The 15,691-nt window shown below is 35.9% G+C and overlaps 1 protein-coding gene across 3 annotated transcripts in view; it reads right to left on the bottom strand.

The window, feature by feature from the left end:
* Positions 1-15,691, bottom strand: part of LOC128192940 (E3 ubiquitin-protein ligase UBR4-like) — a 38,114-nt gene that overhangs the window by 22,030 nt on the left and 393 nt on the right. For 2 of the 3 annotated variants that reach the window (XM_052866040.1, XM_052866041.1), the window contains exons 2-38: positions 15,342-15,439; positions 15,088-15,191; positions 14,814-14,943; positions 14,038-14,410; positions 13,571-13,814; positions 13,421-13,480; positions 13,162-13,340; positions 12,877-12,985; positions 12,612-12,752; positions 12,103-12,414; positions 11,800-11,968; positions 11,606-11,691; positions 11,269-11,506; positions 10,877-11,000; positions 10,668-10,770; positions 10,323-10,461; positions 10,117-10,196; positions 9,867-9,989; positions 9,483-9,665; positions 9,042-9,164; positions 8,681-8,910; positions 8,283-8,508; positions 7,933-8,014; positions 7,760-7,835; positions 3,692-4,008; positions 3,353-3,448; positions 3,133-3,257; positions 2,941-3,020; positions 2,644-2,838; positions 2,472-2,535; positions 2,276-2,352; positions 2,046-2,157; positions 1,848-1,918; positions 1,476-1,623; positions 1,113-1,346; positions 742-912; positions 369-620 (exon numbers count right to left, since the gene is read on the bottom strand). In XM_052866040.1, coding sequence (XP_052722000.1) covers positions 369-620; positions 742-912; positions 1,113-1,346; positions 1,476-1,623; positions 1,848-1,918; positions 2,046-2,157; positions 2,276-2,352; positions 2,472-2,535; positions 2,644-2,838; positions 2,941-3,020; positions 3,133-3,257; positions 3,353-3,448; positions 3,692-4,008; positions 7,760-7,835; positions 7,933-8,014; positions 8,283-8,508; positions 8,681-8,910; positions 9,042-9,164; positions 9,483-9,665; positions 9,867-9,989; positions 10,117-10,196; positions 10,323-10,461; positions 10,668-10,770; positions 10,877-11,000; positions 11,269-11,506; positions 11,606-11,691; positions 11,800-11,968; positions 12,103-12,414; positions 12,612-12,752; positions 12,877-12,985; positions 13,162-13,340; positions 13,421-13,480; positions 13,571-13,814; positions 14,038-14,410; positions 14,814-14,943; positions 15,088-15,191; positions 15,342-15,439 — 5,674 coding nt within the window. The remainder of the gene's footprint in view (positions 1-368; positions 621-741; positions 913-1,112; positions 1,347-1,475; positions 1,624-1,847; positions 1,919-2,045; positions 2,158-2,275; positions 2,353-2,471; positions 2,536-2,643; positions 2,839-2,940; positions 3,021-3,132; positions 3,258-3,352; positions 3,449-3,691; positions 4,009-7,759; positions 7,836-7,932; positions 8,015-8,282; positions 8,509-8,680; positions 8,911-9,041; positions 9,165-9,482; positions 9,666-9,866; positions 9,990-10,116; positions 10,197-10,322; positions 10,462-10,667; positions 10,771-10,876; positions 11,001-11,268; positions 11,507-11,605; positions 11,692-11,799; positions 11,969-12,102; positions 12,415-12,611; positions 12,753-12,876; positions 12,986-13,161; positions 13,341-13,420; positions 13,481-13,570; positions 13,815-14,037; positions 14,411-14,813; positions 14,944-15,087; positions 15,192-15,341; positions 15,440-15,691) is intronic. The other variant, XM_052866042.1, reaches the window with a different exon arrangement.

Genomic DNA, 15,691 nt, shown 5'->3' with positions numbered 1-15,691 from the left:
TACATCTATCTCAATTATCTTGGTAAATTCTGAAGTACAATTGTCATTTCCTCAGAAATCATGTTCATGTATACTGTAAATGTACATATATCTCAATTATCTCAGTAAAATCTGAAGTACAATTCTCATTTCTTAAGAAACAATGTACACTGTAAATGTCACTGATCTTTCTATTAGAAATATAAGGGTCATACGTGTGTTCATGTAGGGTATTTTTCCCCTGCAATACATGTGTCACGATGTGCTAATCAATTTCAAACTTGATACCAAAAGCACATTTTTAAATTAATACATGTTTATACTTGTTATTCAAATCGTCTATACTTCAGTGTTTTTCTCTGATAATTTTCATAAAAAACTTCACTTACCGTCAGAGTGAGTTTCTTTTTACTGGAGTCAGCTTGCTTGAGTAGCGCAGATAGCTGTAGAATGGTAATCTTTCCTTTCTCATGACTGACGGCTAGATGCTGTCTTTTGCCATGTGGGGAGGCCAGCACACACATGGCAACCCTCCTCAGGTAGTGAGAGTTGATCAGCTGTCTGATCTGCTGGCCCTGGTCTCCACTGTAGTTCATCCTCACATTCTCAAACGCTCCCTCCTGAGAGCCCAGGGTTACAGTCTACACAGAAAACCAAGCACTTCATTAGCCATATTATTAACAAATCTTTACTGGTATTCCAAGTACAGGTACAGATAAATATTTTATCAGAGGTTTTAAATAATTTAAAGTAGATACAAACCATCAACTCATCAGTGTGCTGGGTGAGTTTTGGGCTGTTGTGCAGAGTGTACAGAGCTTTCTGGGCTCGCTGTGTGCTCCCCATGGGGGACACTTTCAGGTAATTCTCGGTCAGAGAGGGAAGGATTGTCTTCAGCATGTCAAGGACCACCCCAACTGTCTCACTTGAGTCCTGCATAAAGCATAAAATAATCAGTGTAAATAAAATTTCAGACACTTTCATTTCATTAAGTTTTATCTCTTGTATAAAAATCATACCTTGCATGATGTTTTCATGTTTTATTCGTTATCTATAATTTACAAACTAAATAACATTCTGTATGACTAGAGAGCTTCAGTCTTAGGCTGATGTTATTGGCTCTGTTAGTGTACCAGATATCCAATCAGCAGATCCCTACAGCCCTCCAGCTGTTTGCCCAGAAGTTCCCTGTTCTTGTTGGCCAGCTCTATGGCTTTGTTGTCGGCCTTTGTGTTCTCTGATGGACCTGGGGAGGAGAGCCTTCTCCTGAGACTGCTCTGTAACATTGTGTCCATAGAAAACGGGGACTGTCCCACTATACTGTCATTACAATCCATCGCACTCTGGGGGACTCTCTTCACTAGAGCCTATACAAGGAAACAGTGTTACATGTAATCATTCAACATTATTAAAATGCAAAGCATCTTCATTTCCAATTCTAACGGCAAAGTAACACATTAAAAGCCCTATTGATTGCTTTGAAATTTCTCCAGTACCTTGCAACTTCCATCATCCTTGGCTCCACAGTCACAGAAGAAGGAGCCAAACTTGGCATAGGTCAGGTCGTGGTCCTTGTGGCAGACTTTGGCACACACTGTACACACCCCCACTCCATCCACCATCTTACAGGTGTGACAGTGGTACCTGGAAAACAAGGTCATTAATATATATCCCTTTTAATAAACAAGCAAGACATCAGCTAATGTTTAATGTGCATTAAACAATTAAACCTTTTAATCAATCATAAATACAGTAAATGACAATTCATTTTATGGTGGGGTTGTTGTTGTTTTTTTTTTTGGAAGACTGCTGTCAAAATTTTGTCAATAAGAGCAACAGATATTTAGTTATTATGTATATGTACTTACCAGTGTTGGTTCATAAACTCTTTTTGGGTAATGGTGAAAGTACAGAGTTTGTTGTTTAGTGACTCTTCATCCTGAAAACATAACAAATTAGATCTATAACATCTGAGCATATAAAACTACACATGTTATTGGGATCTGAGTAAAATATTCCAAGTCAACTCGTTTCACTATTTATACAATGTGAGAGAGTTGGCTGACCGAGTCCTCTCCGGCCGAGTCTTCATCCTCTGCTGTGATGTCCTCCGCCCAGTCACTGTCACCCCCTTCATGTTGAGGTGGCTGTGTCTCACTGTCCACACCACTCCCACCCCTACAACAACACAAATACAGGTCACAGTGGTCACTCCAAATATAGGTATTTGTCATCAGTGTATGAGTCAACATGACTATCATTTGTAAGGGATGCTTTAGATTCATGTAAATATTACCTTTGGGAAACTTTCTTCATTGCACCTAGGATTTCTCCCAGGTAGGATAAGATACAGCACAGGGAATCAAGCACTGCCTATAAATTAACAAATATCTTAATGAAACATGGATACTACATCAAAATCTGTCAAGAAAAACTTGGACAATGAGATTATTTTTGAACAAATAAGCTGTTTCAATTGATGACCAACTTACTTTGCTTGAACTTCCAATATCGACAATTTCTTCCAGTACCTCTTTCTTCTCAATGGATTTCTTGCTGTAAGGAGTTTAAAATGTACATGTACACACTGATATAAAAACTATTAACGTGGTCAAATCAAAAAATATTCAAACATGTACACAAAGAATGACAAAAAAGACTGACCAGATTTGTAGCCAGCTGGTGGCTGCCTGGAACAGATCCAGGTGTCCGGCTCCATTCCCAGCTCCGGCCAGAGTATGCATCACCATCATCAGCTCCGGGAATCCAGACATGCCTGCCTTTGGTCCAGACAGAAGCTTCCTCCCCATGGGAATCAGGGCCATCAGTAGGGCCTTGGATACTTTAGAGCTTACAGAACTGAATGGGAGATTGTAAAAAGTCATTCTACGAGATAGTCACATCACAGAGAATGCATTACTGTATGAAATGAAAGTTAAACCATATTTTTCACAAACTGACCTTTTCTCCTTTACGATGTAATGAGTGAAGTTTCTCAGCAATCCTCGGTTCTCTTTTTGTGTAGTGTTATTTTCTGGGTCCTAAAAATGTGTTCCAAAACAAACATGTATATGTAAATATCTACCAGTAAATACATGTAATTGGCTATAAAGATGAGTTTCGTCATGTTTACAAAAATTGAATGCTACCTACCTCAGATGGAAAAATGAACTTAGAGAGCCAGTTCTGTAGAACTGATTTATCAAAGTCTGGGTCAGCAATTCGGGATAAAGATGAACATAAGGCTTCATAGCTCTTGTCTGTTGGATGTTTGTCAGCTAAAACAAAAAAAAAACATATAGCAAATTTTGATTGTTCTCATTAAAAACATTGAAATTGTTTACAATTTGTGAGGCATTTACAGATCACTCACCTAAATATAGAAGCTTGTTGAAAAATTTGAGAACACTTCCTGCAAATTCTGGAGACAGGTGGTCTTTGGAGGGGGACAGCAACAGGTTTATTAAATCTGTAGACAACAAAATAACTGCTAAGTAATGTACACATACCATTTATTTAAGAATGATATATATATATATTGGATGATTTATAAAAATGTACCCCCCACCCCAAGTAAAATATAATAATTGTTATAATCATTTTAGTAATCTGCAGGCAAAAAAAATAGTTGAAGAAATATTACAATTTACACTGTCAAAATTTCATTCATCTAAAAAAATCTGTTTTTTCATATTTAACCAAATAAACTTACCCATGTCATTCGAGAACACAAATGCGAATGCCTTCTTCTCTGCTACTTTTTCAATGTGATTGAGCATGAACTTGAGACAATTCATGAGAACACTTCCCTGCAGACCATACTGGAGCTCTGAGTAATGGATGACCAGGTCCTTACACACACTGAAGGTGTAGCGGTACAGCCTCTCCATGAACTCCTCACTGTCCACCTGTCCCAGGAACTTCTCCAGCGAGGATGAAGCCATGTCTGCCACATGGGCGCTGGAGGCATCCAGGATCAGCGGGAACATCACCCGGATCATTTCCTCCTGACCGGAGTTGGGGCACCAGCTACAATACAGGTCATACAATGATCACTTTGTATATGAAGGAGATAATGTTAACAAATGTGCATGTACAGACCCTGAAACGTGCTACTACACCAGTTGCACGGTTCGGTTTATTACGCTTTTGGAACAGTACGGTTCGCTTTGTGAACGGTACGGTTCGTTTTGTGAACGGTACGGTTCGCTTTGTGAACGGTACGGTACGCTTTGTGAACGGAACGGTTCGCTTCTTGCACGGTACGCTTTGCTAAAAATAGCTGCACGCTTTGTGAACAGTTTGCGCGCTTTATTAATGAGGTAGGCGTGGCCTGAACGCTTTGATTTTTCTCGATGTAATTTTGTTTAAATTTTGCCCGATCTACTTCAGAAAGGTAGTACATGTAATTATGACAAGAATTTTTCTTTATTTATATGATATACATGTACTAGTATTACAAAATTTTTCAATTGATCTATTTGAAACCAAAACTTCCATCCGTTTCCCCGTTTTTGATACGTTGCGTGAAACGTATACTCAGTGACAACCGGGAAGCGGAGGTAATTTTAATTTTGATCAGTCTGTTATTATAAGTTTTTAATTTAGATAAATGTAATCATTAAGATAGATTAAAAGAACTGTTTGTCTTTAATCCGATATATTTTTGTTAATTCAGCGAGCTGTCGATAATTTTACAAAGCATCTTAAGTTTTTATTTCTATACATGTATTTGAGTTGAAGTCAATAAATATTTCTAATCAATTTAAAATTGCTATGAAAAATTGCCCCGACTTTATTCCGATATTTCTTTAGTTTCCTTTATCGTTGTCTTGATTCTTGGCTAGTTGTTATTATTCATAATTCGTATAATCATTCTTTATTTCGTATTACTGTAGTACTATTGTCGATTGCCGATTGCTCTAGTGAATAGACGATGTAAAATTAATGATAAGACAAACAATGGATTTCAGATAAGAAATCTTGAATTCAACTGTTATATAGTTTTTTGACACGAATTTTTATTCATTTAAATATTGATTCTATGATTTTCTGCACTTGTTCGTATACACAGATAATATCTACATGTAACCGTTATCGCTTCTTTTATCTGAACTAAGATCGCGTGTATAGTCAAAATATGACTATTAGTTTTTGATTTTCCGTTAAACTATACATGTACATGTAACATATCTCTTACGATATGTACACAACTGGATATACACAACAAGTCAATAACTTTTATATATATAATGGCGATATTTATCATTCTGTTGAACAAGTGTCCGCTCTTCACTGTGTGCATGCGATTTAGCTAACGTTTTACAAATGCTGACTAACCTGTTCATATTTTATTTACCTTTTAACACACATACTTGTTGTAAACAGGACACGAAAAAATACCCGGTAATCAACAAATGAATGGTAAAAGTGATAGATATATAAGAATTGATGTAGTAACAAAAATAATACGACAGCGAGGGAAAACAACTCTGATCGCCAGTACATGAATTATAATCATGTAATCGGAGAGAAATTATTGTTGAATAATTTAAAATAAGAACACTCTTTTAAATAGGGATTTAAGATAACATAAAACAAATTTCTTCTAGCCATATAGGAGGAGCCAAGAAGCACGCGGCACATGACGTGATCTGTACTGTTACACTTAAACTGATTGACAGGCGAAACACGTGGAGTCCTGAGATAAAATCCCGGTCAAATGACCAACTATAGCAACCTAAAGCGAAATAATTAAGTTCAGTGATAAAACTTTAATTTAAGTACATTGTATTATAATCAAAACACAACACAAGCTCTCTCTCTCTCTCTCTCTCTCTCTCTCTCAATCTGAGGGTGTATGTGATTGTGTGCAAACCATTTGGAATTATTAGATTTTTATTTGTATGAATTGAATTCATTTATTTTAGACACATGGTTTTCAGAACGATTTCAACACAATGACTAGTTTGTACAGTGGACGATGTACATATAGATTGATCTCGACGGTTAAAATTTCGACGCTATTTCACATCACAGCATATTAGATTGAAAATAAATTTTAAAAGAGCTGTGTTTGTGCTTACATGTACTTGTTATATCATTCAACTATTTATGATGTAATTAATCATTTTTTGGTACATTAATGTACCCAGTAAATGATATTTTTTATCGCAAGTTAATATGTGAAAATCCCGCATGTATAGAGTCGCTGAATTGTTCTACGGATCCACGCGCCGAGAGTCTTACATGTAGTTGTTTGTGTCCATTTCTACAGACAGTTCTTTTGTTTTATAGAGATTAAGAAAAGCCATGAAACTAACAAAGTAGAAGTAAGATATATTCAGACTATACACACGACAGATTGTGATGAGCTACCCAACACGTGTCCGTGGAAAGGTGTGAATACCGGCATCTCGTGTACACCTGTTTAAGCGTCCAAATATACAGAGTTACTTGTGAAGTACAATAACTGCTAAAAAACAAAGACAGACAATAACACCTATTGTGTATAGAACCAAAAATCAGCTTCTGTACACGTGTTTCGCACGAGTGATTTTTGTTCATGTGAAATCACGACGCCATTATCAGCTATGCAGCAAATAAAGTTGAAATCAATAATATAGAACGCGTGTACTTTTTTCCGTTCAATGCTTGTATTTAATTTACTAAGATTTTGTACATGTATTTATTTACAATTTATCATATGAGTGATTTTTTGTTTATTTATTGGTACATAAATAGCTCAAGAACAAATCACTCGAGTCACCGGTAATATGTGGTCGTCATTCACTACAGCACATATATTTAATTTGTTTAGAAAAAAAGCGCATGACTTAAATTGATTTGAATTTTGATAATATATCAATTGACTAATAAATATATTTGGTAAATTAATTTGAATTTATCTAAGAACAAATTAATTAAAAAATACCGATTTACGATTACAGATCACAACTTCACGTTGAAAGCCCCGACAATTTTCTGGGTCTGCGTAACTTAAGTCGACATTCTTTTTTTTTTTTTTTTATTTAAAAAGGATATAAAATTATATATATTTCAGCCTTTGTTTAGTCATAGTGTATTTATTTCTAAACATACGCTACTTTTTAAACGTCTCGGTAACGATCTCTCTCTCTCCTGAGAATTCCAGTCTGTACCCAATGTTTCAAACATTTCATAAAAACAATCAAAATAGTATAACCACGACTTGTGTGAACGTTAATAGTTTACAGTGTTTAAGAAATCAGCAATGCAAGTTTTGTCGAAAAACAAAGAAATGATTACGGTCTAAAAAAGGAAATATTTTTGTGACTGTTTTAATAAGAATAACAGTTTTAAATCTTTGTATGGGTTATCTAATCCGTATAAAAAATCTAGCAAAATATTGAACTTATCTGGTCAGCGATAATATCCGTCCGTATTCATCGAAAGACATTAGGTCAATAAGCCGTATATGGAAGTTGCACGCTTATTGCACGGTACGGTACGCTTTTTTGTCCGTTTGGAGGCGGGTCTTGCATAAATTATCTTGCACGCTTTTTGCACGGTACGGTTCGCTTTGTGAACGGTACGGTTCGCTTTGTGAACGGTACGGTTCGTTTTGTGAACGGTACGTTTCGTTTGTGAACGGTACGGTTCGTTTCTTGCACGGAACGGTACGGTTCGTTTTAGAGGTGTAGTAGCACGTTTCAGGGTCTGTAAATATCATGACAGCATAAATAAAACAGGAAGTTTGTATCATTGTGCATAACCAGTTGATTGATGACTGTCAACATACTTGATCAGGTCTGATGAGAATCTCACTAGTGAGCCAAGTGTATGCTTTAGAGAGGGTCCAATGTTGAATTCAGCTTCTGTGAAGTAAAGATTGAGTATATGTACAGTTTCTGTGCTTTAATTTTGGCTTAGAATGTAATGAGTTTAATCAAATAACATGTAACATTATCAAACCTGAAAGATATCCAATGTGAGCACTCTGTATGGAATCAATGTAGCTTTCAACAGGAATAATGTCATTTCCAAATGCAGTAGTCTACAAAATATACAAACTTCAATATAAACCTGATTTTCACATCAGAAAGATAAATGTAAGACAAAAAGACATAAAAAATATATTTTAGTTTTGCTTGTAGTTTTCAACTTTAAGAACCCTTTAGCTGAACATGTATTTTTTCAATTATCATATTCTTTTGTCTGTCATTTGATTTCAGTTTGACTGTATGCCAACATGGTGATGTCAATAAACTGAATTCAATTGTAAAAGAAATTGAAAATAGAGAAAAGAAAGAGAGAATTCCTACCCAGGCCCCTGGACTGGGGAAATTATTTTTAGAGTCAGTGTTCCACTGTTCAAGTGCCCCGGCCACTGATCTGGGTAGTGTTGACATGATCTCTGAGGCCAGCACCGATACTTTAGAGGGGCGGCTGGAGCCGATGCTTAGAATGACCCCATAGGCCTCCAGGTGTTCAGCTGTCAGGTCCTGCTCAGTGTCATCTGTGTGTTTGAGCTGACCAAGGATGCAGGATCTGCAGGTGTCAAAAAGGCTTATGTTACAAATACAATGTCCATGAATTTGCTGAACAAAAAACACCAAATATGCACTGCATAAATTTTTATAAGCAAAAATAAAATAGGTTCAATAGAAAAAAAGGATTATCTACATGTGGTTTACTACATGTATTAAAATAAATATTCTACCTTGCAAACACAGTGTAAGCCTCTATCAACCTCAGTACTGGGGAAACAACTTCCTGGGCAATATCCATGGCTGTGGATGGATCTATATCTGCCATAGCTTTAGTGTAGGTGTATTCCAGGCTAAGCTGTAGCTTTGCTATCACTGAATCCAGTATCAAAATGTCATTTACACCTGGTAGCACTGTGATAGGAAGAACAGCCCTCGGATTTGACATTCTCAAACTCCTCATCTGAAAACATGGAAAGTGATTCACAAATTTATAAATATTGCATATCAACAAATGTACATTTACATGATGCCAAAAGAAACCTTTCACTAAATAAGAACTGTGTTATGGAGTTGTAAATGATTTACACGTACATGTTCTTTCAAGAACTTGACGGCCAAGCGGACATCAAAGCTTGCATTGTTGGAGGATTTATTGGCCTCAGTAATCAGACTGTCTGCATCTTGTGTGGTCATTCCTTGTTTCACCAAACAATCCTTCAATCAAATTTCATCTTATATAAAGACAATAACTAGTACAAGTACTTAATAGATAAGGTAAGTAAACCTAAAACATAAATCTTTAGAGGTGTCCACTATAAAATAATATATTACATAAGAGTCTCAATGTAGATTGAACTGAAAGTCTTATCATACATGTACATATATGTATACACTGAATAAATATAAAAATACGTCTAGCATGATAAATATAAAAATACGTCTAGCATGCTTTTTGTAACTTTAAAAGAATTCTAGTTGTAGTATCATGATAAAAAAAACAAGTCAAGAAGAAAAGTTTTTAATTAGACTCACCTTCATCCAGCTGGTGAAGATTTTGTGAGAGAGTCGGGGGGCCCAGCGGAGGGTGTGCAGCAGAAAGCTGTTGTCCATGTGAGTGATGCCATTCTCCAACATCTGTAGGTACTGTATGGAGGGCGGGAGACAGGCCAGTAACCTCCAGGTGATCAGAAAGTGGTAATGCATGGCAGCTGTATCCTAAGTATTATAACAATAACCTTATAAAACTTATATACACATGTACATATACACAAATTAAATTAATCTAGTTTTGTAGTGTTTCACTCATTGGATGAAGATATGTAAGTAGTGGTACACTGTATCAGTTGCAACTTCTCAAGATTATATAATCTCTCTCCATTTTGACAGAACATACTGAAATGTAAAAATGGGTCTTACCAATAGTGACAACTTGGTCTGATTCTTATCACAGTTACTCCCTGTGCTCAGTAAGATGATGCATGCATCATAGAGTGCATTGTAGTCCATTACATCAGCATTAGAGAGCAGGAAACTGCAAGCCTACAATAACAACATTATTTCTTCTGTAATGAATGTATTCTTATTAAAACAAAAAATGTGTACAAGGGTATACTGAAAACTCAGTCACATAAACAGAATCTTATAAACTGTTTGAACAAGCACTCACTAATCCATCAACTTTTGGAGCGTCCTGTATATTCAAATCAACTGGACCCAGGTTGAAAAATCTTGGGGCCTGAACATTGGCTAAAAACAAAATATGAATCCAAATTTTATATATTATTTATTAAATATGTAGTTTTTGAATTTAAACATACTTTGAATCATGATATAACAGCTTGAACATACTGACAAATTGATTGATTTACTTACAGTCTGAAGGTTCTATAGCTGTTAAACCTCGACGGTAGTTCTCTTCAACTTCTCTACACTGGAAAAACTTTGTACTAGGGTGCCGTCCGCTATCCCCACTGTGTGAAACTGTGAAGGTGGTGAACAAGTTCCAGCGCACCTATTTTCAACATACATTTTCAAACAGTGTAATAGATGTACCGGTACATTTCTTTTACATTTATTTATATTCAGTATAATCTATCCACACTACATTACAGATATATTTGATTCTATTCCAGAACATGAACTTCATTCAAGATCACAAACTAACTGATGTTTTACCAACATAAAGTGTGTGTGTGCTGTAGCTTGGTGATAATATACCTGTTCTAGGAGCTCGGCGGGAGGATCATAGAAATAATGAAGCAGGTACTCCAGCACCAGCAACATCTTTGTCAGGGGTAGTGGGTTCATGTCACACAGTTTGCTGCAGAAGAAAGTGTGTATCCATTTTATACTTATGAAATACACAAGGTGTATTTACTGAACTATCTACATTAACATCCTGGGACTAACTTCAAATCAAAACATACCTGCTGTCTATTTTGGCTACAGCAATGATATTTTGTGCAAGAAACAACAACAGAGATTTTTTCTGCATCAATGGTAAGCTGTGGAAAAGGAACAACAACAGTTGCAGGTGCTCTACATTAATATCTGTAAAAAAAATGGTAACTCATTCTTAATACATTCTTAATACATTCTTCTATCCAAAAGCACAACATCTTTCAATTAATTCAGCAAAATATTTAACTTGCCAATGTATAAATGTACATCATTGTATTCTGAAGGAAATGCATATTACATATGACAATCTCTTTGGACAGCTTATGCTATTTTGTAAACAGGTGGGTAAAATGATGTAAAACAAAAACTTATGTACTGATACATGAAATTAAAGCATAAAGAGTATCCAAGTTGTGACCTTCATAATTCTCTGTGCCATCATTGTAGATCATCAGAGACTTCAGGGTGGTAATGAACCTATTCCAGATGTTGATAACAGCCGCTTCACTCTGACTTTTGAGTTGCTTTGCTTCCCTCTCCTTTTGCTGCTTCAGGAGGAGAATTTCAGCCAATACAGCTAGTGTTCGTGGTAGCAGGGTAGTTGGCCAGTGGTCCACTGCCTGTGGGCTCACTCCCAAGTGTAGCAATAGAGCATCCTGCACAGAACAGATGTATATCACAACTGTACAGCTACAAGTTTGATGTATTACAAAACAATATCATATTACTACTTTATAACATAATCATAAAATTACCTGTAGATTGTTGGAAAGGACCCCAGTTGATATCATGCCATGGTTGAATTTTGCTAGGGCCATTGACAAGCTGTCATATGTTTTCCCTGAAAAAGAATGATATAAATATAAATTCTTTATAATCTTTTTCTTGGTCTATACATATTTGGCTGTTATGGATTAAGTACTTTAATCCAGATGTACTTTAGACTTACCATTGCTAATTCTGATACAATCTCTATCTAGTTCTCTGATCAAGATAGCCAAGTTTGACATGTGATCTTCATTGAGAGTAGATTTGATCAGCTTTTGCAATTCCATGTCTGGTGTATTGATGAAGTAAACACTTAGGAAATTCAAGATATCGGAGGCCAAAGTGACAAACTGTACAAAATAATGAAAAAAAATAACATGTATTTGTAATAGATAATGATAAAAAACGTATATGTAAAAATAATCAAACAAGAAACATCCATCACTGTTCACCAAAGAAGCAGTAAATAAGCTAATAAACTTACCCCTTGAGGATCCTTCTTGTCTGGTATAAGTGTGGATGGATCCTCTGTACTGATTTTTCTGGAACGTTTGCCCTCTCCTTGAGCATCAGAACGAGCAGGGACAGGGGGAGGGGCAATTGTTTCAACAGATTCCAGAGGAGACAAGGTGTCCTCCAGCCACTGTCCTAGGAGAGGCTCAGAGTCCTCATCCTCATCTGTGCTGTCCTCAGGGCTGCTAAAGTCATCCTCATAAAATGTGTTGGTGTCTGAGGCACTACTGCTGCTTGATTCAGATGCCTCTGAACCTTGTTTCAGCCTTTTCAACATTGATGCCTTTAAAACAACACCAGAATCACATTCGTGAAAATTATTGGTCAAGATATTTAGATATATGAATACTTTATATTTTCACAAATGCAGTTGTTTGTTTTTATTAGCTAAATGGTTTGAAGTAATTTCATCGATAGCATGAATGATCATTTCTTAGTTTTATAAGGGATTCCATGTAAATAATACTGGTAAATTGTTACCTTTCTGAATGATGTTGTCACAAGACTGAACAGCAGATCAATGACTGGCAAGTTAGCCATGAGTTTGCTGACTCGTGAGCTTGCAGTCATCTGAGATGTCACTGGGATGACCATCTTCTGGGACCCAGGTCTCTTGTCACCCTGTCAAAACATATCCATTTGATAGGATTATCATAATTTATACCATATGGCTTTTTTAATTAGGTTATCATGAATTTGTGGACATACAGATAAGCATATACAAATATTATTTGAATAAACTCACAGAGTCTGATAGAAATCCTTCTATCTGCAAGTCATCTAGTAATTCTTTGAGTAAATGGATAGCCTTGGAGCATAGGGCCGCTGACAGAACTCCAAAGCCTTGAGATGTGCTGAAAACAAAATTAAGTAATATTTATTAAGTATTTACATGTACACTATACAAAACAACAATATCATAAAGATATCAGAACTGGAGATTTGGCACAAGGAGACTTAGTATACACTTATTGTCTATATTAATAACTTGATGATGGTTTTTATTTGTACACTCAAAAAGATTCAGTACCTCTTTCCACTGGATAATTTGGTAGCTGAACCATCTCTTGCTTTTTGACCCCCATCTGATGGTCCCTTTGCTTTTGTGGAGTCCTTTCTTTCCAGAATGGTGGCTGGTGTTAGAGCCAACACTTGCTGGATTCCATTCAGTATCAGCCAGGCTGACAGGCAGTTCAGATTCTGGGTCACCTGGAGAGAGGAAAGAGAAAATAAAAATTTGCCACTAAAGGAGCCTCTAAATTGAACCAGCTTTCCAAATTGTGACTCACATTTCCTCCTGCTCTAGTTGAATTCTTTATAGCATGTGAAATGGCATTGAATATTTCCAGCTGGAAAAGAAAGGAGAAGTACATGTAATTTAAAATTCAATCAAATTAAAAAAATAAATAATCAAATACTGTTCTTGCACATTTACTTACAGATTTTTGAACAATGCAGTTTCCATAATTGTCGATTTCTTCATCCTTGGTGGTAGTGGGTTTGGTAGGTTGGGGGTTGGTCAGACTAATGACTGTGTTAGACATGGCCACCGTCACTGATGTATACAGACAGGTCAGTGTGATAGAGATAATCTTCTCCAGTCTCTGTGGGGTCAATGGCTCCAGCACAGGCAGAGAGAAGGCTCTCCAAATGATAGAGATCTCATTTAGAAGGAATTGGTAGCTGTTGTAAATTATTGGAGTTTGAGATTTATCAATTTTGTACAGGATACTATTTACAGTCTGATTTTCTCCACACTTATTATTACCTAACTAGTGTTAAAAAAGATTTTGCAAACTTCAAATTTCTCTTTAACACAGTGGTGGCTTCAAATATTCTAATTTTAAATTCATTAAGTTTTTCACTGTCAATTAAGGTGAATGCTTTCAATCTAATCAAGCCCTACCTGTTCCTTGTGGTAAGGGCATCAGACAATGTACAGGGCATCACAAAAGTAGCTCCATTGAGAGCATCCTTACATCTCTGGGAGTACTTCTCCAAAAATGTCAAATTTGTGCAAACATCAACAAGGATATTGGATCCATCCAGCTGAAGAAGGTTAGCTACATTTCTCTTAGCAAAAGCTAATTTGATTTCTTCTGATGATGTTCCACCACACTGTACATTAATATCTCCGGATAAAACTGTCTCTTGGGTTGGATCAAGTTTGTTGGGTGTACCAACACTAAGCTCTCCAAAGACTGATGTCAGCTGGTCAAATATATCTGTTCCTGTGTCAAGTCTGGGTCGCACTTGTTCCCTTTGAACTTGTTCTTCCTCTGTACAAATAACAATTTTCATTCGTTAGCCATCTGTCCTATACATGTACCTTTGTATATGCATTGATGATTCTCAAAAATATCCCTGTGATGCAGTTTAAATTATTGCATCAAGACTAAAACTAAAACTTATCAACACTGAAGTAGATTGGACTATCCTGTGGAATCATTTTTATTCCTTGGGGTCAATGTTCTTAGGTAGCCAAAATTTTCCTGATTCATGGGGATATAATTTTGTTGGTAGTGTAATCAGGATAATTTTAATAAATATAAAACAAATAATAGTATGTAAGGTTATTGGGACGTAAATTTGTGAGCAAGGATTACCCATGAAAGCCACAAACATTGGTCCCAAATGACAATGATGATTCCAAAGTATCAATTGTTAAATATAAGTCTCTACCTGTGTCTACTTCTTTTATAGTCAAGGGTGCATTAGAGGATCTCAACATGGCACAAAATGTCAACACATCTGCTTTTCCTAGACTGCATGTTCCTGTGCATAAGGCTTTGATCAACATCATCAAGATTTTCTAAATACACGAAAAAGAAAAACATTTTACAGTCAAGCAAACCCAAAGAGGATGTAGCGATTATAAGACTGGAAAAAAAGGTTAACACAATTATATACAATATACATGTTCATAAACAGCAGTTTATGTAGGTGTAGACAGTACCTGTGAGAGTGCACACCCATCGTTGTGATGCTGCAGTCTGTTCAGTAGATATTTCAGTAACACTCTACAGGCATTGGATACATCACTCAAGAAGGAACCTGCTACTTTTAAAGTAAAACTGTGTCACAAAAATACACAACAAACACAAAGTCAAAATGAAATTTTCCAAAATAAATTGATAAACGGTTCAGTGGTTGTATCCAGTATCTTTTTATCAATTCATTATTTTTCGTAATTTTATTTATCAAGTTTACCTGTTCCTGCACAAGAACTCAGGTGATGTGAAGCGAGGGCAACAAAGGAGGAGTAGAATTGCTCATATTGATCTCCATGGCCAAGAATGTCATTTTCACTTAAATAACCACAAAAAATAGTGGTTAAAATTTTATGAAAAACACTATCTTTATTTTAGAGAATTAAAAACTTTCACTTTCTTTATAAATAAATGTTAATTCAAATACATGTGCACCCATAAGAGATAGATGCCTATCAACTTTAGGAATATTTTCTTCATTTAATATGTCTAATAAGTGCGTTAAGATTGAATGCAATCAAGTGCTATATACGTGAAATAATTTCCAGTTCATATAGGATCTTATGATTT

Source organism: Crassostrea angulata, chromosome 7 (assembly GCF_025612915.1).
Source record: "Crassostrea angulata isolate pt1a10 chromosome 7, ASM2561291v2, whole genome shotgun sequence".
NCBI classification, from domain to species: Eukaryota; Metazoa; Mollusca; class Bivalvia; order Ostreida; family Ostreidae; genus Magallana; species Magallana angulata.
This window is presented reverse-complemented; position numbering and strand designations above follow the sequence as displayed.